Source organism: Macrobrachium rosenbergii, chromosome 8 (assembly GCF_040412425.1).
Source record: "Macrobrachium rosenbergii isolate ZJJX-2024 chromosome 8, ASM4041242v1, whole genome shotgun sequence".
In the NCBI taxonomy this organism is placed as follows: Eukaryota; Metazoa; Arthropoda; class Malacostraca; order Decapoda; family Palaemonidae; genus Macrobrachium; species Macrobrachium rosenbergii.
In genome coordinates, this window is record NC_089748.1 from 35,185,263 (window position 1) to 35,210,663 (window position 25,401).

The following is a 25,401-nucleotide window of genomic DNA, read 5'->3' on the forward strand; positions in this document are numbered from 1 at the left end:
TCAACGCTGGCTGCTGCAATATGATGCCCGCTGCTTCAGCAATCCATCAGCTGCCATGGTTATCCTCTTGGTGAATAACTTCATCATCTCTCATAAGTGATCTAAAGAAGACTGATGTATGACCCTGTTGTTGCTATAGGCTCCAAGTCATTTAAGGGGTTTGTATGCCTCTCCTGAACATTGAAACTTGTTGTGGCGATCTCGTTACTTCGAGATCAACATGTTCGAAACAAAAACAAGCAGTTGGGCTGTAATGACTGACGAAAGGTGACGACCAAAGGAGGAAGGAGCAGAACGAAACCAGAAAGTGACCTGAATATTAATTTATTGTTTACAAAATTTACAAGTGAGTCAGGTCCAGGACTGGTTTCTGTTCATCATCATAAGGGTAGCTGCAGTACTCTCTCATAGGGTGTCTTTGGTGTTACTCCTGAGAAAATGATTCACTGAGAAGCATCCTTTCCTTTGTGTTACTGTCCTGCAGTCCAGTGTGTGGTATAAAATGGCAGTTTTTCTGTTTTATCCATTGTTTGGGTCTGTGTGTGATTTAGCCCATCTTTTCTTTGTGCCGTTTTTAATGTTGCTGGGATATCCACCAATTGTATAATGGGCCTTAAATGTCCAAGTTTTGCGTTGACAGCTTTCAAGTTCTGCAATAAGACTAGTCCCTCGTGACACAGTGGGTGTTGGTGTACAAGATTTGTTTTTCCTACAAGAAAGATCAAAGCCAGTCTGTCAACTCAGTCTTCACAAAAACTACCATTGCCCTAATGTAATGGGGAAAGAGGTCAGTTGGCATCACCTAATGCAAGAAGGCTTTCTTCCACTGCAGCACTTGGAAAGCTGCCTATACAAAGCTGGAATTTGTGAGCTACACACTGACAAATAATGGACACCCTAGCAACATCATAGAGGACATGATAAAAGATGAAAAAAAAATATTTAGATAGGAGAATTCCATATACCAAACCCAGAGCATTCAATCCACGTCCAGTATTCAGTGAAAAAAAATGAGTGATTTGCAATTCATAATGGAACATGTAGATGTTAGTTCTGTGTACATCTAATGTTGATTAAGTTCCATAACTATCTACCACAAAGTCGACTATGGGACAGCCTACAGATGCCATTTGAAGGATTATCACCTGTGGAGCAATGCTAAAGACACCCCATTTGGGAGAGTCACTTGAGAGCATTCTGTCACCCCAGATTAGTAGCTGCCATCTGATGAAAAACAGCACAGCCCCTAGGAGACCAGAGAAGTCTAGTGTTGTTACTGTGCTCTTGAATCTCTTCTGACCACACTCTTTCCCAGGAAAATACAAAAGGCTTTTGCCTGAAAGGCATAAACATTTGGAAGAGGCATGCAAGCCTTCCGTGTAAGCTACGTTGGCCACAAAGTGATAGCCTTGAGGAGTATAACTTCATGCCTTAAGGTGTGTTGTCAGTGCACGGCTGAAGCGTCTATAGCCTCACGGCTACAGACCTTCAGCCACTGCATTGACAATGCACCTTTAGGATTGCTGAAGCAGTGGACATCGCAATACAGTATCCACTGTACTCCTCAGAATGCTTTCTCCTCCAAGCAAGAGGAAGTTCCATTATAGGCCTTCATAACTCTCACTGAAGCCAAAGAAGCCCATCTTGTAAAGCTCCATGGCAGATAGTTTGTGTTCCATCATTTATCTTTGTTAATTTTCATTTTCATTCCTTATTTCATTATCTAATTTTTGCTTGTGTAGCTCCACGGCCGTGGTTTATTTTTACAGTTCTCCTGATGATAGCCATGAAATAGCAGAACATTTGCTGGCTTAAGTATAAATAAACGGAGCAACAGAGTACAAATTTTTGTTGTTTCCCTCAGAACTTGACCCTTGAGGCATGATGATTATATTAATGCAATTATCTTTTTGATATTGTTTCGGGAAAAAAAAGACAAGTTTCATTTTCATTTCATCTGTAGGCATCAGGAAATTTAAATTCACTAGCTGGTCCGTGCAAACTAAACATATTTGCGTAATAGTGACTTAATTTTTAAAGATTTGCAAATAGCAAATAATTATCCAGAATATTAAAGATGCTTTTTATAAACAAAATGCTTCACTTTCCCATGATGAATTTGAGTAAACTTTATGGAATCTGAAAAATTGTGTGAAACGAAGGTCATCAGAAATCTTGAACGACGTAATGATAATTCAGGTCATTTATCTATCTCAAGTACAATCATTAACATTCACACTCTGAACACTTGTTAGACTAGTTAATGCATTGCTACAATAGCCTTCAAGTATACTTATAAGAGATTTTTATCGTTGCCTAAAATGCCATGACCGGAGAGACTCTACAGTACATTTTGCAGACTGTTTTAAAGAGCCCTCATTAGGATTAGACTCTAGAGGACAGAATCTTGTTAATCTTAAAACGAGCCCCCTTTAGTAAGTTTTGTTGCTTTAACTGTTGACTTCCCCGTTTAAACTGTTGAATTGAACTTCCCTTAAAATTTACCATTGACCTTTTAATCTAAGGAGTAAGTTTATAGTTGGTAGAGAATGGTAGAGAAAGAAAGATAGAGAGAGAAAGAGAATGTGAGAAGTTCCTCGCCCCACCGGCCCTACCCCTGGACCAAGTAAGACCTCTGTCTACAGCACACATTTTAGTCACTACAAGAGGTGGAAATGCTGTGGTGGTGGTCTGTCAAGCACATGTACAACATGATATTGTACATAAAAGTAGTGCATGAATACACTCACTTAGGGATATTATCATAGTTCAACTTTCTTCTAACAACCATCAACCAATCTACCAAGTGCTGTTTATAAACCACTGTCAACCTGAATTAGAGAGTTTTCTGCAATCACTCACTCTGCCAAATAAACGACGGAGGGGTCCTCTCGCAAGGGACTGACTGAAGAGAAGTTTTTGTAATGGATATCTTCTTCGATTTTTTAATGTTTAAGGTGGTAAAATTCTTTTGCCCACTGAAAAGGATTTTTACTGTATTCCAAATGCAAAAAGGTTGTTTATTGAAAAATACAATCGACCCCGGTATCGCGGGGAATGCGCGCCTCTATCCCCGCGAATAGGTAAAATCTGCGAATACTTAAAACCCCTCTAAAAATGCTTTAACTGCCTGTCTTGATAAGTTCAAAACACCAAAAAGCCCTCTAAAAATGCGTATACCTGAATATTTTAATAGTTTTATCACGAAAAGTGCATTTAGTCACGAAAATGATATAAAAATACAGTAATTTCGCGGTATTTCTCTATGAAAAATACCGCGAATAGACGAATTTTCACGAATGATGTGTATATATGTTCCAAAAAAATCAGCGAATCCGGAACCGCGAATAGGCGGGGGTCGACTGTATCCCATTGCCCTTTCCACTTCCAAGAAAAGCTCAAAGATACTTCTCTGTCGCAAAATCCAAACGAGTTGCGAAAGGACTCCTTCGCGTTAGCCCTTTCTTGCCGCCCCCCCTTAAGCCCACCAGCTGTTGGTGCATTGAGAGCAGAACCCGCATGAACACCAAAGAACTACCGTAGAAGAATTAATCTTAGCTGAAAGAATGGTCTTGAATCTATAATCATAACACTCCATATGAATAGTGAGAGATCCAGGATGTCAAGTTTTCAGAATAGCATCCGAAGATCCTCCAAAAGTCATTACTCACTACTACTACTACTACTACTAAAAGCATGCCCACAGACTCAGTTTGTTGTTTACTAACCCTGTGCACGTCTCAAGTTTTGTAGAATGAGTTTAGCTTAACCATGGCACTGTGTCCTGCCTTTTGTTATATTCTCTCACCAGAAGAAAGATGTGTTTAGCTTTACTGATTCGCAAGTCCTTGTAAACTCATTGCAGTACAGAGACAGAAAGAAACATAACCTTTACCTTGGAAAATGTTCAGCATTACCTCTGGTTTTATTGTTTTAGACTAAGTCCTTTTTTTATCAGTAAGCCACTTTCCCTATTAAAGTTCAGGGTTACTGTACATATCAAATGGAAACGAAAGAAAAAGTCCCACAAAACACCTTTACTACTTCAAAATTGTTAGGTTTCAGCAAAAGCAAAATTGTCTGAAATTACCTGGAAAGTTCTGTTTCTCATCATTTCCCCGACTTTGCAGGACTGGAAGCGGACAGAATCATCGGTGGTGACGCTATGCAGGGCCTCGGAGATGATAAGGTCTCAAAACGGTAAGTCCCTTCATCTGAAATCTTGTGAAAGCAAAAATGGAAACCCTTCATATGAAATTCTGTTAGTTCGATCCGTTGCTCCAAAGCAACGTGCCCAACCAACCTCTCCCCACTCTTTCCTGGTTTCATCCACACGACCCTGGAAACTCTTCCAATAAGGAAGAGTCCAGTTTCAACTTCTGACTTGTCTTTCTAGAGGTAAAGCTAGAGAGCTGATTGGTCCTTGTTGTGCCTTTTCAAATATGATTTAAGTCATTTGTCTGAGACCTGGCTGTCTGTACTGTGCAGTGATGCCCACATTAGAAATAGTCTTGTTGATAGTCTGTGAGTGTCAAAATTTGTGTTCAGAGTAAAACCAAAACTCTCTGGTTAAATCTGCTTACAGGAAACAGAGAGGGAGAAAGTAAAAGAATAAAAAAAAAATTGAATAAATAAAAAAAAAAAGACGTCAGAACTACAATTATCCGTGTTTAAAATCCTTCACAGTTCAATTTTTAAACGTCCTGTTGAGTTCTGATATCTACTGATTTTATCTTCATGGACTAACTTTTTTTTTTTTTTTTTGTAGATTGTATTACCTTTCCGACTATACTTATTCCCCCTCTTTTTTTAGCTTTGAGTATTCGTGATCTTGAGTAAGTGTTTGTTGGTAAGGATGTGTAGTTTGAGATAACTGAATCTGGTTCTCTATGCCCCTTCAAATAAGTAGTTGCATACAGTATGGTAGTTTGATAGATAGTATCCCAAAAGAAAAGAAGAGAAGAATGCGCGCGTGTGAAGCTTTCCAGGGCTGAAGCGTCCATGTCTTTAAAAGCACAGATGTGCAGAGTTCAAGTGAGACCTTTAACATTTTCAAGAAGCACACATTCTTAGCCCCGGATTGCTTCATAAAGATCATTCCTCTTTGTGCAGTTTAGATTTGTAGAGAAATGTACAAATGTAAAAGAAAATTCAGTAGGATATCAAGCATTTTACTTTTCTTACATGAATATGAATTATTAGAACCATTGAATTTGATTGCCCGAGGAATTTTTCTCGGCTGTGTCTCATTTTTTTTCCCCCCCACATTTTATATTTAGAAGCATTTGTTAATTTCTCCTTGTGTTGAAAGGATCTAGATTTGGTTTTAGGAATAACATCATCTTTGTACAGTTGTCTCTCGTCCTAACTTTTCCTTTTTATTCATTTCTAACTTGCTTTCAGGGACAGTTTCCACATTTACATTTAATTTACTCATTCTGAAGGGAAGCGTTGTATTTTCTATTTTTTTTTTCCACCTAATAATAGGAACATGTTAAAGCTGTGATTGCCATAGTATAAGAAACCTCTCTTGTTTTTTATCAGCGAGGTCACCATCCTTTCCCATAGGCATAGGACATCTGTAAATATGAAGCAGTGTGGTCCCCTAAATTATTTTAAGTCATTCCAAGGTTAAACGTAACATGGATTGAGTTGCATCTTTTTGATAAAAGAAACAGACGAGTTCTAAAACTCTGTGTGTGTGTTTCACAATAACCTGGTACCTTGATATAAAAAAAGAAAGCTTTACAACAGGATGGAAGCCAAAATTTTTTTTGAGAAAGACCATCCCTTCGCTGCTGTTGAAATTAGCAACACTTTTTTTTTTTTTTTTTTTTTTTTTGAGAACTTCCAATGCAGAGTCAAGCTATATTCTTCAAGGCTGCACTTTTTTAAAATTAAAATTGTTTTGCTGCATAAGTGCAGCAAAATTTTTCCCATCTACTCAAAGCCGGCGCTGCTACTTAGCAACACAAAATTTTTGCTGAAAAGGTTATCCCAGATTGCTTATTTTGAATCCACCCATTTTTTTCTCTCTCTCAATAAGCACCTGTATTCTTTTTGCCTATTGTATGATAATCTATTCAGAATCACTTCATCTTTGAAAGAGAAAAACCATTTTTTTTAAATTACTTCAAGCACCTAAGCCTTTTGCACTTAATCAATATCCACCATCACGTTCACGATTTTACTGTAAAAATGAAAAAATAGGATTGAAAATATTCATGTGATTTGGGTAAGGTAGGGTCCTGTATTTATTTTCCTTTGTGTGTGTAGGTATCCATAGATGACACCATAGAAATAACCACTCTTGTTTCCAACCATGTAGCGTAATAGGTTTGTCAAGTACTATACCCCTTCCTTTAGATGAAAAATTCATTAGCATGATTTGTAACAGGTAAACGTATCGTCGAATACACACGTTCATTGTATGTAGCCCCTGTTTATCAGATCTTGTTGTATTGGTTCCCGTAGCGTCTTCTTCTTCTTCTTCTTCTTCTTCTTCTTTTTGAAAGAGGTCTAGCGATAGACGGCTCTAAAGTGATAAAACTAAGCTTTTGCTGGAAATTACCGATTTCGATATTATGTTGTCTGTTTCAAATCTCAAAAAAAAATCTAGCTTTTTTCATGTTAAATCAAGTTATAAAGGCCCGTATCTGAGCAACGCCTGCAGTATTTCAGCATTGATGATGGATTTCGTTCAGTTATCACACCACTCTTCTCTAAAAAGGTCATAAAAAAATATTAAGGGGTGAATCATTAGCTCAGAATGTAATGAGGAAACTCTCCGTGGAGGTAATTCGAAGTACTGCAGAGCCTTGGCCAGGTATGGAGGCATCTAAGGTATTTTGTATAGTTTTGAGTCATTGGTGAATTTTGTAGGACGAAGTGTAAGTTTTTATTAAATGTATACTGTCACTACATGGTCAGCTGTTTTCTTTCTTTTTTGGTGAGATGAAAAGGCCTTAGTTTAGGAGGATCTCTGCTTTGAAAAAAAAAAAATTTCGTTTCTCTTCTTTTCCTTTTTAAACTCCTTATTACACAAACACACATCTTCCCTGTGATTATATATATATATATATTTATATATATATATATATATATATATATATATATATATATATATATATATATATATATATATATATATATATATATTATATTATATATATATTATATATATATATATCACAGCTTCAGTTTCATTGGTTGTTTCCTGAAAAATTCATCGCGCCTATTTATCTGAGCACCGATTTACATCTAATGGTGTGTCGATGCTTGGATGGAAAAGGCTTGAGGCCAGCTGCCTCATCCCAAATGAACTGGCGAAAAGTCATAAGGTTAACACCCTCTCTAGGCACCCCTTCTAAGGGTACGAGGCGTAGGATTGATATATTTTTGGTTGGCGTCGGGCATGCCGCTCAAATGTCGCAGGTTAGCGTCTCCCAGGCTATGAAAAATCACTGGCTCTGTGCCATGATCAGTTACTGCTGCAGTGTTGGGGGGTCTGTTGCGGTGGGAGGTTGAAACCAACATTCTTTGGAAGCTTGAATTTCAGATCAGTGGCCCCTTTGGTGTGCTTGTTCCATGTGAATAAGTTTCATCTACTGAAATAATAATAATACTAATATGGTGTAATCAGTATTATTCTCACTTCCCCAAGCAAAGGTCTCAGATTCTACTAGGGAGTGAGGAACAGGTGATGACCATGCTGTGTTAAAAACTCATTTGGCTCTGTTGACCAAAGCAACGAATTAGAATTACTTACACGATAATATAGACAGACGATTTTGGTTGCAATGCCAAAGTCAAAAAGGTCATGCAACTAACATATTTCTCAATAACTTGTCAGGAATTGGAAGGGGAACTCCTTCATAAACCAACTCACCCCCATTACATCCCACTCTGTCACAGGTTAATAGTGGAAACAGATATACTGTATAGATATAATTGTAATAGCTACCACAATGCCTTATGAACTTCTCAAATTCTTGCTTTTTGGTTTTGGATACCCTTGTCCCTACAAAGCCTTAAGAGCCAGGTGCAAGAAATTTGAAGGACCAGTAGATTCTACTTATATATTTCACTGTATAGATGTATAATTCATGGGTAAGTTACAGACTCACATGTGATGTGTTCATGTTTATGCAATCAGATATTAATTTTAACCATGACGAAATAAAGAAGTACCAATTTTTCATAAATTCAAGAGAATAGGTAATCCAGAGTATTTTAAATGTCTTGATAGATTTTTCATCCAACTGTGACAGAAAGGCAGTACAAGGAATGACTAGATTTCAGAACCTAATCCACTCTTGAAATAAATAGACCTCTTAGAATTGAGGAAACAACATTTTTACCTTTGTGGTCATAGAACTGGCACATCCAGGAGCCATTACCTAGTCACTAATAAACTTCATAAGATTTTCATCTCACTGGGTGGGTTGGAATGATTCTTTGAATGAGGAATGGCATCTAGGCTTGGTTATGATTGACCTAGAGTGATATAGCTAGACTCTCCTATCAGGTCCAGGGATCAGATGTCTAGTGCTTAGGAACCCTGGACTTTGACAGTTCTCTTGTTTTTAGGTGATCTCTAATCAGCAGGACTTTTATTGCATTTCAAGGTTTTGCTTAACCTTGCTGATAAGCAACATTCTTCAAAAAGCCTCACTGTTAGAACATAGACCATACAACTTGTCTCAGTCAACAAGAGAAACCAAGTGGTCATTTTTACAGGATAGTTTAACTCTTACTGTCTCATCTTACCGCAATGAAACAGAAATGAAAGGGACAATACTGCAGCTGTGGATCATGACTCCCTGTACCTCAAGAAGGGGTCTTTCCTTGAAATATGGCTACCAGATATTGTTATCACAGCTCCCACAGTTGTTTAGCGAGAGTTCATTTACAAGAAGCATTCTTTGAAGTTTATGGAACTTGGTAATAAATAGATGTCAATACTGGGGCTGGTACCATAGGAGCAGTTCTGGGCAGTTAAACTGTTCCCACAGTTTTACCTCATCATCATCTGAATGGTTACATAAGGATGGAGAGCCATTGTTGATCTGAATTCTTTCCAGATGTTAAAATAAGTACCTTCTGACACCCTGTGATTTTAAAGATTCTTGACTCCTGGTCCAGGTGTGTTGTGACCAGAAGTAATTACCTGAAGACTCTTTGTTTCGATCTGCCCTCATCAGTCCAGTGTTCCCTGTGTTCATAGCTTAAGCCACTACATTGGTCCATTTTCACAGTGTTCAAGTCTCTAGATACTTGGATGATTCTGAGGCAATGACAGAAAAGCTGTAATAACTCATGAAAGGCCCAAGTCTGGTGGTCAAATTGAATATAAAATCCCTCTTCACAGACACTAGTATATGTGAATGTACTCATAAGCAATCATATATTTGTTTCTTCATCCCAGACAGCAATCATAAATTATATCTTTATTGACATGTAAGACTCAAAGATCTATTAGCCTCATATCCTAAAACCTTTGAGCCTCCTCGTCTTATTAGAGATTCGTTATCATGAACACGTTTATAAAAGATACAGTCATAAGGGTCCAATATCAAATTGTTTTGAACTGTTCAGTTACCAGAGGGAGAACCCAACAGAAATGAACTCTGGTAGCATCACAAAAGAATGATCTCTTTCTATCAAGAGTTCCATTGCAGTTGGTTGCACCAGTGGGTATTTGATGCACATACACATCAGCAAAGGACTAGAGATCCCATCTCTTAGTTGAGCACATTACAGAAGAGGAATGGGGAGAATTCTCATTTTTCTAGAGTAAAAGCCAGTGTTCAGTCCAGGCTTTAGAGAAAATAGTGGTGTGATGTACACTAACATGATTGGCCCCTTAGATCTGCCAAACCACACTGACCATTCTGTTGTCTTGTAAATTTTCATCTTACAAATCCTCAGTTGGCAAAAGACTGTTTTGTGGCATTCTAGATCTTAGGTTATGTCAAACACTAACAATGTGGGAGCAGATTCCTGGAGTCAGATCAATAATGATCATGGTTACTTCTGGAATACACCTTTAATGGACCTGCCCTTAGTTTCAGACCAATACAAGATCTAGATCTATAGTTGTCCTCACTTGAACCCATGGAAAATATTGGTCAGTATGTCCAGTAGTGTTGTTGGTCCTAGAGCCTCATCTGTGGCACCAGTAAGAGTGGCCTTCTTTCTTTGCATCTTCTCTTGCTTCTATGTGAGGTCGAAGTTTCTGACAGCTTTCCTCCACCTGGCTCAGTCAGCATTGTCTGGAGTGGCCTCAACATCTTTAATTCTTCTCTTCTGAGCTGAACACTGTAATTCTTGTCTTCTGAGCTGAACACTTGAGTTCAGTTCTCAAGAACCTTAGACAACCCCCATGAAACTTGTTTGTTTCTACTATTGGTTTACCAACAAGATTTTTTGTTGACCTTACATTAGAAATGTAAGGGGAAACTCTAGGCCCTCATTATCTCTCTCTGTGTTTGAATTTGAAGATGTTCTGTTATGTTCTGTTTATGCTACTCAGGGTGTAAAATAGAGCCTTATACAGACACACACACACACTGGACTTACCCAGTAACCAGTCCCCAAGAACACTGTTTCTGGTTCAGTGCATTCAGTCGTTGCTACCTAAGAAGCATCATGCAGTTAGTGTGACCATAAAGTGCTGGCTTTAGCAACTTTAGTATGTTTCAATGATATCCTGGTCATCTTTAAAGAAATTGAAATAGGCACTAGGCACTTAATGCCAACAGTTAACACTTATTACCCGTGAATTTCCTATGTCTTCGACTCTTGATCTCGCAGTTACTTCTGATTAAGGTTATATTCTTCTGGGTGTTTTTGCCCGGTGCCAAAAGTGTTCCTGGTTACATGTCTGTTTGTCAGTAGGGCTTGACCTAACTACTTATTAAGGTTGCGTTTATTCAAAGTTGCCAGTTCTCTTGGAGAATGGAAGCACTGTCCATCATGAATATATTGTCCGAAGTTTTTGCCTACGGTGCATTCTTTGACATAACAGCTACAACTGTGTGGCATTAGGTTATGAAATTCAGCGTATATTAACATTGATTTAATGTTTCCTGATGTACAGAACCCACATTATCAGAGTTTCGTCTTTCTTTCCCTAGTTAGTGGCTCTCTGTTTTTGGAAAAAAAAAAAAGAGGCAGTGATTGTCAGTAATGTAGCCTGCTCAGTGATGCATTGGGATGCCAGATAGCACTTTAGTTAGTACTGATCAGCTTTTCTAAATTCACATAGTGCAATCCAGCCAGTACAGTGTTAGTGCAATCCAGCCAGTATAGTGTTAGTGCAATCCAGCCAGTATAGTGTTGTGGTAGAGGGACATGTAAAAATGTTTGTATGCTAGGAAATAGTAGATTTGATTTTGATATTTGACTTATTGCCAAGAAGTATATACAAGAATTGGAAAAGGAACACGTATTTAATTCACAGAATATATTGCATTCTCTAATCTTGATATTATGTAGCTTGTGGGTGATATTGAAAAGGAATGGAAAAGGTGTTAAAACTAGAGAATTATTATCATTAAAATACCAAAAAATTACCTTGGACATTACTGATCATAATCGGAAAGTGGATTAAATAGATTCTATAGGAAGTGACAGCTGTATCCCCCAAAAATATTTTGATTTGGTGAACGAAACAGTAAAGTTAGAAAACGGGAAGTTTAGTTCTCTAGAAAACGGGAAGTTTAGTTCTCAGAACTTTGTTTTAGACGTCGAGAAGCCTCAACTCTTCTACTCCTCAGATATGTTGGATAGATAAAAGTAGATTAATATAATTAACCAGTAAGACTTGAAAATGTGGGTCCTTGTGGGAAATCAACGTCAGAGTTTGTAAGGGTGATAAAGGAGAGAATATTTGGATAGTATTTAAGAGGTTCAGATTGGCATTGCTTGTTGTATTTTAGGAGTTTTCTGCGGAATTCTCTTATAATTAATTAAAGGAAACAAAAAGTTTGATAAATCCAGATTTTTCAGAAAGAGAAACATGATAAAGATAAAAATTCAGTAAGATTAAGGAAAACTAAGTCTCCGTTGCATTTAGGAATATGTGAAGGCTATGACAAATAATTATTTTATATTGAAACTGAAAACTTGCAAAATTTAGTATTGCTCAACATACGCTGTAACTTGCTCCATAGCCAGAAAGCAAGCTAGATTGAACTGATGTTGAAACTTTAAACTTACTTTTATGATGTCAAAGAGTTGACATATTTGTCCTTGCCAGCAACTGTCATTCTGTTACATGACTTCATATTAGTATCAGGGTTCTTGAAAACATTAACAGTCATTCTGCGGGAAGGATCCCTGTTAGTAAATCAAATGTTACATTCTGCGTTATAGAAGAGTAGAAAGTTGGTCCCAAAATTGGCAAGGTTTATTTAAAGTAACTTAATTAGAAAATTTAGGAAGTTAATAAATATAGAAAATGGCAGTTGGTTCACCAGCCGAGTGTTCATTTTTTATAAGCACGAAGGATCTGCATTTGAGTTAGGAGGTTTGATGATTAGAGAACTTCAAGGAAGTATGACGTGCTTGCCCAGACTCAGGCACGGAAATTGGGAATGTAAATTTCTGTGCATGAAAGCAGAAATGGGGTAACATATAATATATAAATATAAAGAAACTCTAGAGAGCTGCTCGGGTTAAATTTGAGAACCTCCTTGTAATATAATAAGGAGTACGTGATAATTCCTTCGCAATATTTGTTTTTCTTATTAAAGTCTGCTTCCATTTTCCCCTGAGTGATTGCAATCATGAATCACGAACATGCAAAAAGCATATACACCCAGACTCATACTTTGTTTTCCAGTTTCAGTCATTCCTTCCAGATTGATACTCTCTCTCTCTCTCTCTCTCTCTCTCTCTCTCTCTCTCTCTCTCTCTCTCTCTCTCTCTCTCTCTCTCTCAGTTATTCCTTCCAGATTGATGTGTTTTTCTTATTAAAGTCTGCTTCCATTTTCCCCCTGAGTGATTGCAATCATGAATCACGAACATGCAAAAAGCGTATACACCCAGACTCATACTTTGTCTTCCAGTTTCAGTCATTCCTTCCAGATTGATACTCTCTCTCTCTCTCTCTCTCTCTCTCTCTCTCTCCAGTTTCAGTTATTCCTTCTCTCTCTCTCTCTCTCTCTCTCTCTCTCTCTGTTCTCAGTTTCAGTTATTCCTTCTCTCTCTCTTGTTCTCTCAGTTTCAGTTATTCCTTCTCTCTCTCTTTGTTCTCCAGTTTCAGTTATTCCTCTCTCTCTCTCTCTCTCTCTCTCTCTCTCTCTCTCTCTCTCTCTCTCTCTCTCTCCTGTGCATGCCCATCCCCGAATGAGATCAGTCCAATGCTTAGATGAGTGACAACGCTAAGGCCTTGGAATTTCAGATGTCAACCACTTTCATTTTTGTATTCTGTAGCATCCTAAAGAGGTCCACTACAGTATCCGCAATCCAGTTTGATCCAACAAAGCCATTAAGGTAATTTTTTTTTTTTACCATTAATCACTAGTGGCCGTTAAAGGGTCCGTTTTTAATGCTATGGCTTTGGCATTTATGACTCTTCATTTTTTTTTTATATATTGATTTATTCATTTTTCCTGCTTCCTATTTTTTTTTGTAGTTCCTCAACATCGCCTCAATGTGTTGATAAGGCTGATTGACCCTCTTATTATTTTGAGGATTGACCCTCTTTTATTTTTTTCCTTTTTTTACCGTTGAATTAGTGAGAGGAAGATGATATCCACTGCACTGAACTATTATTATTAATATTTTTATTATTATTATTATTTTTTATTATTATTATTATTATGTATAGTTTAGTGACCATATTTTTTTTTTGGAAATTACGTTGTATCCCCCTTTTGCATAACTATAGTGTAATCTGTAAGGCTATTCATGATATTTTCCATCACGATTGTGTTCAAGTCCATTTCATCTTAAGAGGCGTTTGTTTTAAGTTCAATGTCATTGTAGCCTTGATTCCGTAGAGACAAAAACCTGTAAATTTTCCTTATTACTTTGGTTTCAGTTTCGTGTCCAGATATACATATGTATATATATATGTATATTATATATATACATATATATAATAAATATGTATATACATATATATATATATATATATATATATATATATATATATATATATATATATATATATATATATATATATATATTAAATATATATAATATATATAACATATATATGTATGTCATATATATGTATATATATTGTATATATATGTATATGTATAATTGTAATATCTCAAATCACCTCTAACGACAAAGTACTCAAACATCGTTGTTTGACTGTTACCAAAGCTATATAATTAGAACATTGACACACAAGACGAGGTGTTACAAACAGACTTGTCTTCCAACACCTCTCACCCAACACGGTGTGTTCCAGCAATTTACCGAAATACAGGACCGAGAGAGAGAGAGAGAGAGAGAGAGAGAGAGAGAGAGAGAGAGAGAGAGAGAGAGAGGAAAAATAAGTGAGCGATTTCACGGCAGCCTGACTTTTATTATGAGTGATGGCTTCAGTTATTTGGAAAGTTAGTTGGTTCCTTTTGAATGCTGGTGTGTTTCCAGTCCTGAAGCCTCTTTTTTTTTTTTTAACTTCTGTCCAGAAAACACGAGGGTTGTTTTGTATGAGGCTTTTAATCTGTTGCAGAGTCGTTTTCATGTTGTTCTTTTTTTATTATTGTTTTAATGTTTTTTAATAGTTATTCTCTTTCATCTTCATTCGTTTGTTATGTTTTGTTTAAGGTTTTGTGTCATATATATATATATATATATATATATATATATATATATATATATATATATATATATATGTGTGTGTATATATATATATATAGTTTCTTTTCTTTATCTGCTTAATTTTTGTGACCTTTTTACCTTTTTGACAGCAGATTTCACTCCAGGTCTCATTCATGTATCAGCACATTTAAAGAATGATCATTGATGTTTTACTTCTAATTGATTGCCCAACCACCATTTTTAACACTATCTTTCTACATAATTCTGAAGGCATGTTTGGCAATATATCTCAATTTTTATGGTGTATTGACCCTGGCAGCATCATTCAAATACTTTTTGAGATTTATAGATTTCTGTTTCACAGAGGTAAAACTAACAACTCTTCTGTGATTAGACCATTTGTTGTATTTTTTTTTTTTTTTTGTTCAGTGTCGTCCCAAAGACCTGTTGATTACATCTGTCATTATAAAGTTTCTATTTATTTTCCATTTATCTTCATTCCTTCATCTTCTTCCTTTTTATTTTCGTACGGATTTTATTGTTCTCTTTTACAGTCGTAGTTTCTGAGTTTGCATTTATGGACCGAGCCTCAAGAAAATCCAGAATTTCAACTCTGTGGTTTGGTTTGCTGAACTTTCGTCACTGAGTGAACTTTGTTATTTGAAGCTTATCTGGCTAATAGTGTCAGTAGTAATATCTGTAAGCAATGTTTTTACTCAGATGATGTTTGCCTTCAGACCTGAAGCACAATTAGTTGAACCAAAGACCTGTAGTTTAAAGTGTTTTAATGATGATGCGTGACACACTTCACTTTTGACAGATTCCGTAATGTGTATTTGTATGTATGTATGTATGTATATATATATATATATATATATATATATATATATATATATATATATATATATATATATATATATATATATATGTGTGTGTGTGTGTGTGTGTGTATGGTATATATTTATGATAGAAAAGTCTCATTATGAATTCTGTTTTAATATTCACTATGATTTTCTATTAATAATTTACATTACTCATATAAAAATGCTGTGTTTCGTGGTTTTGGCTCCTTTCCGGCATATGTTGCAACTCTCTCTCTCTCTCTCTCTCTCTCTCTCTCTCTCTCTCTCTCTCTCTCTCTCTCTCTCTCTCTCTCTATAGTCAGTAGGGCCAAATAACTTTCCCAACTGAATTTCATTCGTAATAAGTCAGAAAACTGCTTTTCAAAACACTGCTCTGTAAATGGTGTATAATTGTGGATTCACATTCCAGCTTCGCACCCGGTACCTCGATTTGGTTTTTTGCAAATGGAACATAGTTTCTTTTATTATACAGTTAAGGAGGATTCCTTTTCATACATTGAACTACGGACAAGTTATTTTTCCCAGTGTTTGTTACAAAATTAATGAATACATTTTCCGTGACACAAAACTAGGAACGAGTATTTTCCCCCTCACTTCGGATTTCTTTATGGTCTTCGCAAGTAGGATTTGATTTCAGTGCTCTCTTGCGTCACTGTTTCACTGTCACAACACCGTAGTGCAGAGATTTCCCTGCTTGAATAGATAAAGAGTTTTTTTTTTTTTTTTTTTTACACCATGTCCCCCCCACCCCCCTGTGTACTGTTTGCAAGATTAGTTTTTGCAGTCTGCAATTAGGTACAGTGTTGTTATGGTTGTTTTCACACAGTTACGACAAGATGTGTTACTTTTCACAAGCCTAAGTAACTTGTCGACACCTTCCTCAAAGCGTAGAATTACACCTACACACACACACACACAGAATCGCATCATAGATCAGTGTGCCCATGCAAAGCATATACTACCATTTTGTGTTTACAAATCGCTAATGAATGAGGCAAATGTGTTTTGTTTACCAGGAATGTGCATGCAAATCTTTTCCAGAGAGGGTAAGACTGACAGTAGTGTTTTGAACAGGCTGGTAGTGGCTGGTACGATGCCTGGTTGATTGCAATGTTGGTAGTTGGTATAGATGTTTATGTTCTTTTGTAGGGCAGTCCCCTAACAGCTTGGCTGCGATCCATAGATGAGAGGCAGGTTTTTTCGCACCTTTGTAAAGTAGTAGAACATTTTTTAGGTTCGACATGTGCAGCACAATCACACTTGGCTCATGGACTGTAAATACGAACGAGACTTGCATTGTGGTGCTTACCGTAGTTCCTACTTCCTCAGTAATGACTTCTATACTTGACCTCAGTGTGATCGTTGAATGCTCTTTTGTATGAGATTGGTGTAGTAACTCAACCTGCTGTGAATTACATAAACATTTTTATTTGTCCTTGTACACTTTACTTGATCAGTTTGTTCAGTCACTCTTGAATAAGTCTTGTACTTTCTGTCACATCCACTGACTGTTTCTGACCAACTTCTGCACGTGAAATTAAATGTTTTTTTGTATTTAACTTAAAGCATATTATCTTGTATACAATCCATGGTATGTGGTAGTGACAAAACTACTCCCCTTCTAAGCACTCTCTGAGCAACATATATCTAAGATGGGTTCCTAACAACTTCATTGATCTGTAAGAAGCCGGGCTTATTGAAGCTTCGGTGACTCGTGTTATGTCGTGTTGAGTTTTCGAAAAACATGAGGAGCTCTGATAAAATAAAAAGAAATAATTGGTAAGGTTCACTTATAAGCTAAGATGATGTACGATTTAAGTTACCTCAGATGTGCAAGTGTTATTTAACACCTGGTTAAGCCACTGGTGTGAAGAACGTAAGAATTATATATTCAGATTCTTCTTGACGCAAAAAACAATTTCTTCTGAATATTGAGTAGGTTTTCATCTCCTAATTTCATCATATTGAATATTTTGCTAACAGAGATATTGGATATTTAACTGACAGAGATATTCACGCGGTGTGTATTTAACCAAATAAATATAAAGTTAGTGAAAAAGGTTAGAATGCAAAATGCCAAGATTGATACCTGTAGGTCGCAGAGATAAGTGGTGCTCAGAGGCTGAAAACTAGATAGAAATCTCAAAGACTGAGTTGAATTTTGAGCTGAATTTAGGCACTTGATGACAGAGGATGAGGAATGGCAGGATGCCCACCAATGGGAATGCTTAGAGGTCATGAAGAAAGGGCGTAGATGAGAGCTTAGGCCCACTGGGAATTCAGGTGGAAAGTGGACATGTTAGAAGGGAATAGAAAGAACCCATCAGGGAGAACGTGACGTCAGAGATGGTAACGAATATATGTGGCGTTTTTTTGCACACATTCTAATATGTAAGTGCCCTTTATAGATGATATTTGGGTCATCATATGTATTAATGGCAGCAGCTGCATAATTTCTGACAATAGCAGGTGTTCTAAATCAGTTACCTTGTGAAAGAAAGCTACCCTTTACCAAAGTTTCCACCCAGTAACAGCATGAACACCAAACCGGTCACTGATTATTATAGACAAACTTAGCCTTATTGACAGGCACTGTTAACTTTAGTGCGTATTAGCAGAAGGCCTCACACAGCAAAGATCTCAGTTTTCAGAGGAGCTCATTTGATCGTTTTGTCACTGCCATGTACCCTCACACCAAACCCCAAAGGTATACAACAGTTACATAGCACGCAAAAGGAGAAGCATTGACTTTGTTTGCACTTCTAATGATTTCGTCTTCAATGAGCCTACCATACTAGGTATCTTCATCCAACCCTACTAGATGTAATATATCTATTTATATGTAAATGTGTTTATTCTTTTTTGATAATGTCCTTGTCTGTACCTCTGAATGTTTTCCTTCACCACAGCCCTTGTCATTCATGAATATGATTCTCGTTCTAATGAGCCTCTTTCGTAACAGAAGGTTTGAATACATCACGTTTTTTTCTGTTTGTGTGGAAAAAAGGTATGAATGTTTTCTAGAAGGACTCTTGAAGGTGTCTTTCCAGTTTCAGTTCCTGTAATTAGAACTTTAGAGATTGTGTACATTCCAAAGACCACTTCAGCTCGTTTAAGAGATTGTGTATCTTCCAAAGACCAGTTCAGCTAGTCTGAGATTGTGTACATTCCAAAGACCAGTTCATCTAGTAAGAGACTGTGTACATTCCAAAGACCAGTTCAGCTGGTTTAAGAGATTGTGTACATTCCAAAGACCAGTTCAGCTAGTCTGAGATTGTGTGCATTCCAAAGACCAGTTCAGCTGGTTTAAGAAATTGTGCACATCCCAAAGACCAGTGACCAGTTCAGCTGGTTTAAGAGACTGTGTACACTCCAAAGACCAGTTCAGCTGCTCACCACAATCTTTAAGAGATTGTGTACATTCCAAGGACCAGTTCAGCTAGTTTAAGAGACTGTGTACATTCCAAAGACCAGTTCAGCTGCTCACCACAATCTTAAGAGATTATGTACATTCCAAGACCAGTTCAGCTAGTTTAAGAGATTGTGTACATTCCAAAGACCAGTTCAGCTAGTTTAAGAGATTGTGTACATACCAAAGACCAGTTCAGCTAAGTCACCAAACTATTGACATCTCATCTTAGAATCCTTTTAGAAATCTGACTACCTTTGGTCTATTTTTTGTGTAACATTTTATGTGTGTTATGATTTAATTTTGGTTCTGGTGTGAGACAATAACTCCAGCGACCGGAGTTCTTAACACTCTCCAACTATGTGTTTGTCCTTAAGTCGTTCGGTTTTGTTTCAGTTGTTTATGCCACATTTTTAAATCCTGTCACTTTGACGAACACTAATTGCCTGTTTATCCTCTAGTCCACTGTCACACTAGTTTGGCCAGCATATTAGCCAAATTGCCATATATACTTTTATAGTTTGCCCTCGTCTCTGTTTTCCTGACTCATGAAAGTAAAGCTGCTACAAATGCTTTCTTGCTATGTTGGTTTTGCCACTCCCGTGATTATGCTGGTCACTTTCAATCACAGCTGATGATGCACCGAAATTTAGGTATATGACCCTGAAATACCAAAACGCTTTGGTCCTCCTAATTCTGTGTTCTGTTACAGGTACCGTAGTATGAACAGAGCTAATATTAGTTGAGCTTTCCTTAGTGTAGAAGGAGAAAATGCTGTTGTTGTTTCATTTAGGAAGCAAATTTTTTCTTCATTACTGTACCATGTGAAGGTTTCTTGTCAGTGAATAATCAGTTCTTTATTATAATTTCCAGGACAAATCATGTAATACTTTAGTCAATAAGTTATGTCTGACAAATAATTTTATGACCCAGAAAACGTTTTCATCATGAATATGGTGTTTTTAACACAGTTTTATAGTCTACCTTAAGTTGCTTTTAATGTATTTAAATTTATTTGAATGTTTCATAATAGATTCTGAGACAATTGAAAGATAAATATGATTTGGCTTAAAAAAACAAGATACCTTATCAATGATATATTCCCATATTGGTCAATATCATAAGACGCAAAGATAATAAGTTCATTGGTAAAAAAACATCTTTCTGTCTTGATGTAACATTACTGTCAGGCGACTCGAAACCCTTCTTCTGTAACAGCCTCGCCCTTGTGTCTTCCAGGGCCTACAAGTCTGAGTACCGCAAGAAGTTCCGTCCATTCTCGCAATACCAGTATGTGGACGGCAAGTTTCATAAGGTCAAGACTGATGAACCGGCCGCTGGTTCTGACGCTTCCAACAACTGGTACAAGGAAGTCATCGAGCTCAGGCGTCAGGCGGGCCAGTACAGAGTGAGTGGTTCTGGGACTTTGTAGTTAACTTTGGATTTCATCCCACCCCCCCTCCCCCATTTTCCCTCCTGCCCCCTGCCCCCCACTCCATCCTTTTAGTTTGACCTACATCATGTTGTTGCTATGATATCGTTTTTTTTTTTTTTAATATTATTTTATATTTTGACTCGTGTTACCAGACTAGTGTTAGAGCCCGTATTTACACCAGAGGTTTGGATTGAGAATAAAGATAAGAGTGTGTAGAATTCACGTGTGACAGCACCTGTATCACTTCACCAGAAAACTTTTATCGTGGAATTAGTGTTGTTTCTTTTCCCTTTCATAGTATAATGAGTAATGGTACTTATTTGGTAAAGAATATATTTTCTGGCATTTTCTTTTTTACTTGTAGATGTTTCACTCTCCTGTTCTTGACGAAAGTTATTAGTTAATATATTGCTCTTCTTGTGTACAAGAGAAAATGAAAATGTCGTGAGGATAATGATGATGGTTTCAAATGTCACTGAGAATATTAATTTAGATTTTTTGTCTTGTTTTTTGTGCGTATGGTGTTTCAAAACGGTTGAAGAATTGAAGTGTATTTTCCAGTGTAATAGTTGGAAAACGAAAGATTTTTACCGTCTCCAAGAATGTAAAGTCCATTTGCATGGAATAAAACAATCACCAGAAAGCTAAGTAAGAGTTGGCTTCACGCTGTCATGCCCTTACAGAAGAAAAAATTTTTTTTTTTTTTTTTTTTTTTTTTTTTCAGATTTTGACACCCATTCACCTTGCCAGTCTGACCTGATCTGGGTGTAACTTGTATCTCGTCAGTGTGTTTCACCTCTCACTAGGCAAAACGTTTATGTCCTATATATTTTTTTTAATTACAGAAGACGGCACCGATTCTTTCCACGCATTTACAATCGTAATGATAATTTTCTGTATTGTTTTGTTACGGTAATGTCAATTTTAGCTTCGCGTGGACTGTGAGATACGCAAGTCTTTGCTACTGAGCGAGACCTGAATCACTTTACCAATTAGGCTCAGATTTTGTATATAAAAAAAAGAGTGACTTTTTTTTTATTTCAGTTCAGAAATGTCTTAACTTTTTGAAAATCCCATACGAAGACCAGTCGTCGTGATGTGATTCCATTTTTAAACATAAAAAATTCTTGTCTTATACTTGTATATGTACTGGTGGTCACTTAAACTGCAAACATTGTCATTTGATAGTGACGTCACGATATTGTGTAGTGATGCCTTCTTGAAGGAGATGTCGAAATATTGTGTGTACCTCGTGTTAGAGGCACCATATTTATTGTGTTATCCCTCCCCCCCTTCGTATTTCTAGCCCTTATATAATCATCCCCGTTAGTGTGGTAGTGTCATGCTCTCTCTCTCTCTCTCTCTCTCTCTCTCTCTCTCTCTCTCTCTCTCTCTCTCTCTCTCTCTATTCTTCTCTCCTTCTCCATGTATTGTTGTTCCTGTCATATATTATTGGCTGCATTATTATTATTATTATTATCATTATCATTATTATTATTATTATTATTATTATTATTATTATTACTTACATGCATTGTTTTGAGTCCCATTTATCTGACTTCTTACAGTAAATCTACCTCTGTATTTTTATAAAATCATCTTCAGTGTTGATGCAAAAGTTTCTGGGTTACATTTTTTATTTTTTTATTTTTTTTTTTTTTTTTTTGCCATACACACCATACACGCCCACATGAAACGACACACAACCAAGTGCAGACATTATATATATATATATATATATATATATATATATATATATATATATATATATATATATATATATATATATGTTTGTATGTATGTATATATATTCATCTGACAGACATCTTTTACACCACAAAGCCTTAACCTATTTTCATGCTTTATCAACAAGAAAAAAGTAGTCGGGGTGAGAACTCCCACTCGGTGCCCAAATCGTTCATTGTCCACTTGTCACTTCTGACGTCAGTCTTGTGCAGAGGAAAGAGACGAAGTAAATTCATCCTTAAAATGGTTTTCCTCGATGAGCAACTAAAGACTTTCTTTCTTTTTTTTTTCAAACCTCTTTGATGTGCAGAAAATTATCTGATCACACAGACAGTCCTGCCCTAAAATGGAAAACTGCAGTGTCTGCAAAATTTTCAGAATTGAGATATGCCACCCTTTGGGCTCGTGTAACACTAATACACAGGTTACTGCAGTTCCAGAATGATTCTTCGATGCTTTCCACTAGTATTCAGGGCCTCCCATTTGCAGTATCTGCAAATCAGTAGTAAGGCAGAGGAGTATCTACCATTTTTCTCAAGTTTTGTAGCTTTGCTATATATATACTGCAGTCTTCCATTTTGGGGCAGAGTTTTTTTGCGTGTTTTATTCATTTCTAAAGTACTACGAAATTCTGAACTGGAGGACTGCAGTATCTGCAAAAATACAAAACTGAGAAAATGGTAGATACTCCCTTGCCTTACTAATGATTTTGCAGATACTGCAAATGGGACCCCCCAAATACTCGTGGAAAGCATTGAAGAACCATTCTGAAGCTGCAGTACCTTGCGTATTAGTGTTTCACGAGCCCAGTAGGTGGCATATATCTCAATTTCGAAAATTTTGCAGATACTGCAGTTTTCCATTTTAGAGCAGAATGCTTGTTTGATTACGTGTACATTGCAAGGACTTAACAACCTATTTGCAGAGTAGAGGTACTTACTGTTATGGAGGCGAATAAATTTATGAGTTTTGTTTGTAACATTTCGTATTTGTTAAGTCTTTTTTTTTTTTTGCAAGAAATTGATGGAATTGCAACCCTAATTGGAGGCTGCACGTGTAAAAGCCTTATTTATTATCTGTGAAATTCATTTTTAATAGTCCAGTACAATGTGTCTTCATATTTTTCATACTGACAAGAGAAATAGAAGTAGATTTGCTGAATCAACAACTTCTGCTGTCATACGTTCTGTGTTTTGTAGATAACAATCATTCCCATATGTTGTGATTTTAAAGAATTCCCGACATTCTTACGTTGAACCTGTTGTTTTATCATTCCATTTTCGTTTGTTATTTGTGTGGTAATTGTTATGTACTCTTTACTAAATGTTTGTTTGTATAACATAAAGAAATAACTAATTAAGCCAAAAAAAAAAAATAGTCTTCTGCTTGGGTACATTCTTTCTCGATACATGTTGTATCAAAATGTCCTCGTATTGCAGCTGAGTTTATTTATCATTTCTGTATGGTTATTGTGCAAAGTACTAACATTGCAAAGGACTAACATTGCTTTTATACCATATAGGAGCAATTGTTTAACCCGAGCTTCTTGGGGAATATTATTCCGGTAAATTAGAATATTAACATCAACGGGAAAGGCAGTTTACTTTTCCGTAATGCAAAGCACAAAACCAGATCTATTGTATTAGTTTTTTTATAGACAGAAGGAGGATATGCTTTTAATGGTAGTCTTCTATTTACAATAAATTTCTTTTTTAAGGTGTGTGGCAGCCTAAAAAGATTAGCTTCGAGATATAAAAAGTATGGGCATGTGTTGGTTTTCTCCCATATTAAATGTACATCAGTGATTTAAAACCACAATTTAAAACTGAAGTTATTTCATGTTTCAAGAAAGGGAGGATAAAAGCACCGGTAATGCTTATGTAGTACATGGCTAAACTTTAAAACCCTTTGTTAAACCTTAGACATTTTCATTCTCTCTCCTTCTCTTAACAGACACAAATATAAAAACCCTTATTTATAGACATATACGCCCACGCGCGCACGCACACCATTTTAAATCTCAATCTGCAGGAGGGATTACACTCTACAGACCTGACAAAGGTTTCCTCTTTATTAATCAGCATTTTGTTTTTGTCAAGTGTCGCAGTTGTGTACAGTGCTTTAAAAAAAGAGTGGGGGAATTTGATCTCATCGCTCTTTGCTTGTCAACTTATCTGTAAGTGTGATGTAGCGTTTAATCCCTTTCATTGGGGCGAAGGCACCCAGCAGCAACAACAACAACATCTCCTGTGTAGAGAAAGGAATAACTAACAACAACAAAACAACAAAAAACAACCAAAAAAAAAAAAGGTAAATATGTTGTAGCATAACCTCGCCGTCTTCTTCCCCAGGCGAGGCACGATATTGGTGACGTGTGGCGGACTGTTCAGGTGTGTTGACCAAAATATTGGGGGCTTTTTTGACCAGGTGGTGTCTTGGCGGGTGAAAAAACCCCTCCCCCCCCCTTCCTATTTTTATCCATTCTTGTTTGTCTTCCATTGGATATTAATACTCGTAATGATATACTTTTTATATCCAGACAAATCCCAGATTTTTGTTTCTGGCTTTTATTTTGATCAGAATAGTAAGTTCCTATTGTTTTTTTTTCTTCTATTCTTTTGTTTGGTTCCATTGCATTGATAGCTCGTGGTAATGGTCTTCCTCTTACTTTTGTTGATGTTAATTTGTAAGTCCTTAGCGCAAACCTCCTTAACCAGGCTGCCAGAGGCAGGACAATGATTTCATTTTTTGTATACAGTCTCCCATCTGAGGTGTGTCTGAAAACAGGTAACTCATTTCTGGTTCAAGGTCAATGAAACAATCTTGGTTTGTTTTTTATTGTTAAAAACACTGATTGAGGAGGTTTGAATTGTGCTTTAGAGTATTCGATTATCTCCCTCTTCCAATTTTTTTTTTTAACTATTAGTAACCAATATGAATGAAATGTATTAGTTTTTATAACTGAAGGATGAGTTGACGAAGCTGTAAAGCTTCTGGAACGTAAATATGTCCTGAAATGACCACCAGTGCACGATTGCATTGTCAAATTTGATGAACCCGAAACTTTTGCCAGATACAGAGATTAATTTCATGTCCAAAAAAATATATATATATTAATTTGAATTAAAACATTTTTTTTCGGAAGAGCCCAGTAGCACTTG

General features: G+C 36.5%; 1 protein-coding gene across 50 annotated transcripts in view; it reads left to right on the forward strand.

Moving 5' to 3' along the window:
• The window catches only part of LOC136840690 (nucleolar protein dao-5-like), a 1,019,029-nt gene that overhangs the window by 937,368 nt on the left and 56,260 nt on the right, over positions 1-25,401 (forward strand). For 34 of the 50 annotated variants that reach the window (XM_067107412.1, XM_067107455.1, XM_067107414.1 and 31 more), the window contains 4 exons: positions 4,131-4,200; positions 13,441-13,500; positions 20,299-20,467; positions 24,592-24,630. In XM_067107412.1, coding sequence (XP_066963513.1) covers positions 4,131-4,200; positions 13,441-13,500; positions 20,299-20,467; positions 24,592-24,630 — 338 coding nt within the window. The remainder of the gene's footprint in view (positions 1-4,130; positions 4,201-13,440; positions 13,501-20,298; positions 20,468-24,591; positions 24,631-25,401) is intronic. The other 16 variants (XM_067107459.1, XM_067107461.1, XM_067107437.1 and 13 more) reach the window with 3 other exon arrangements.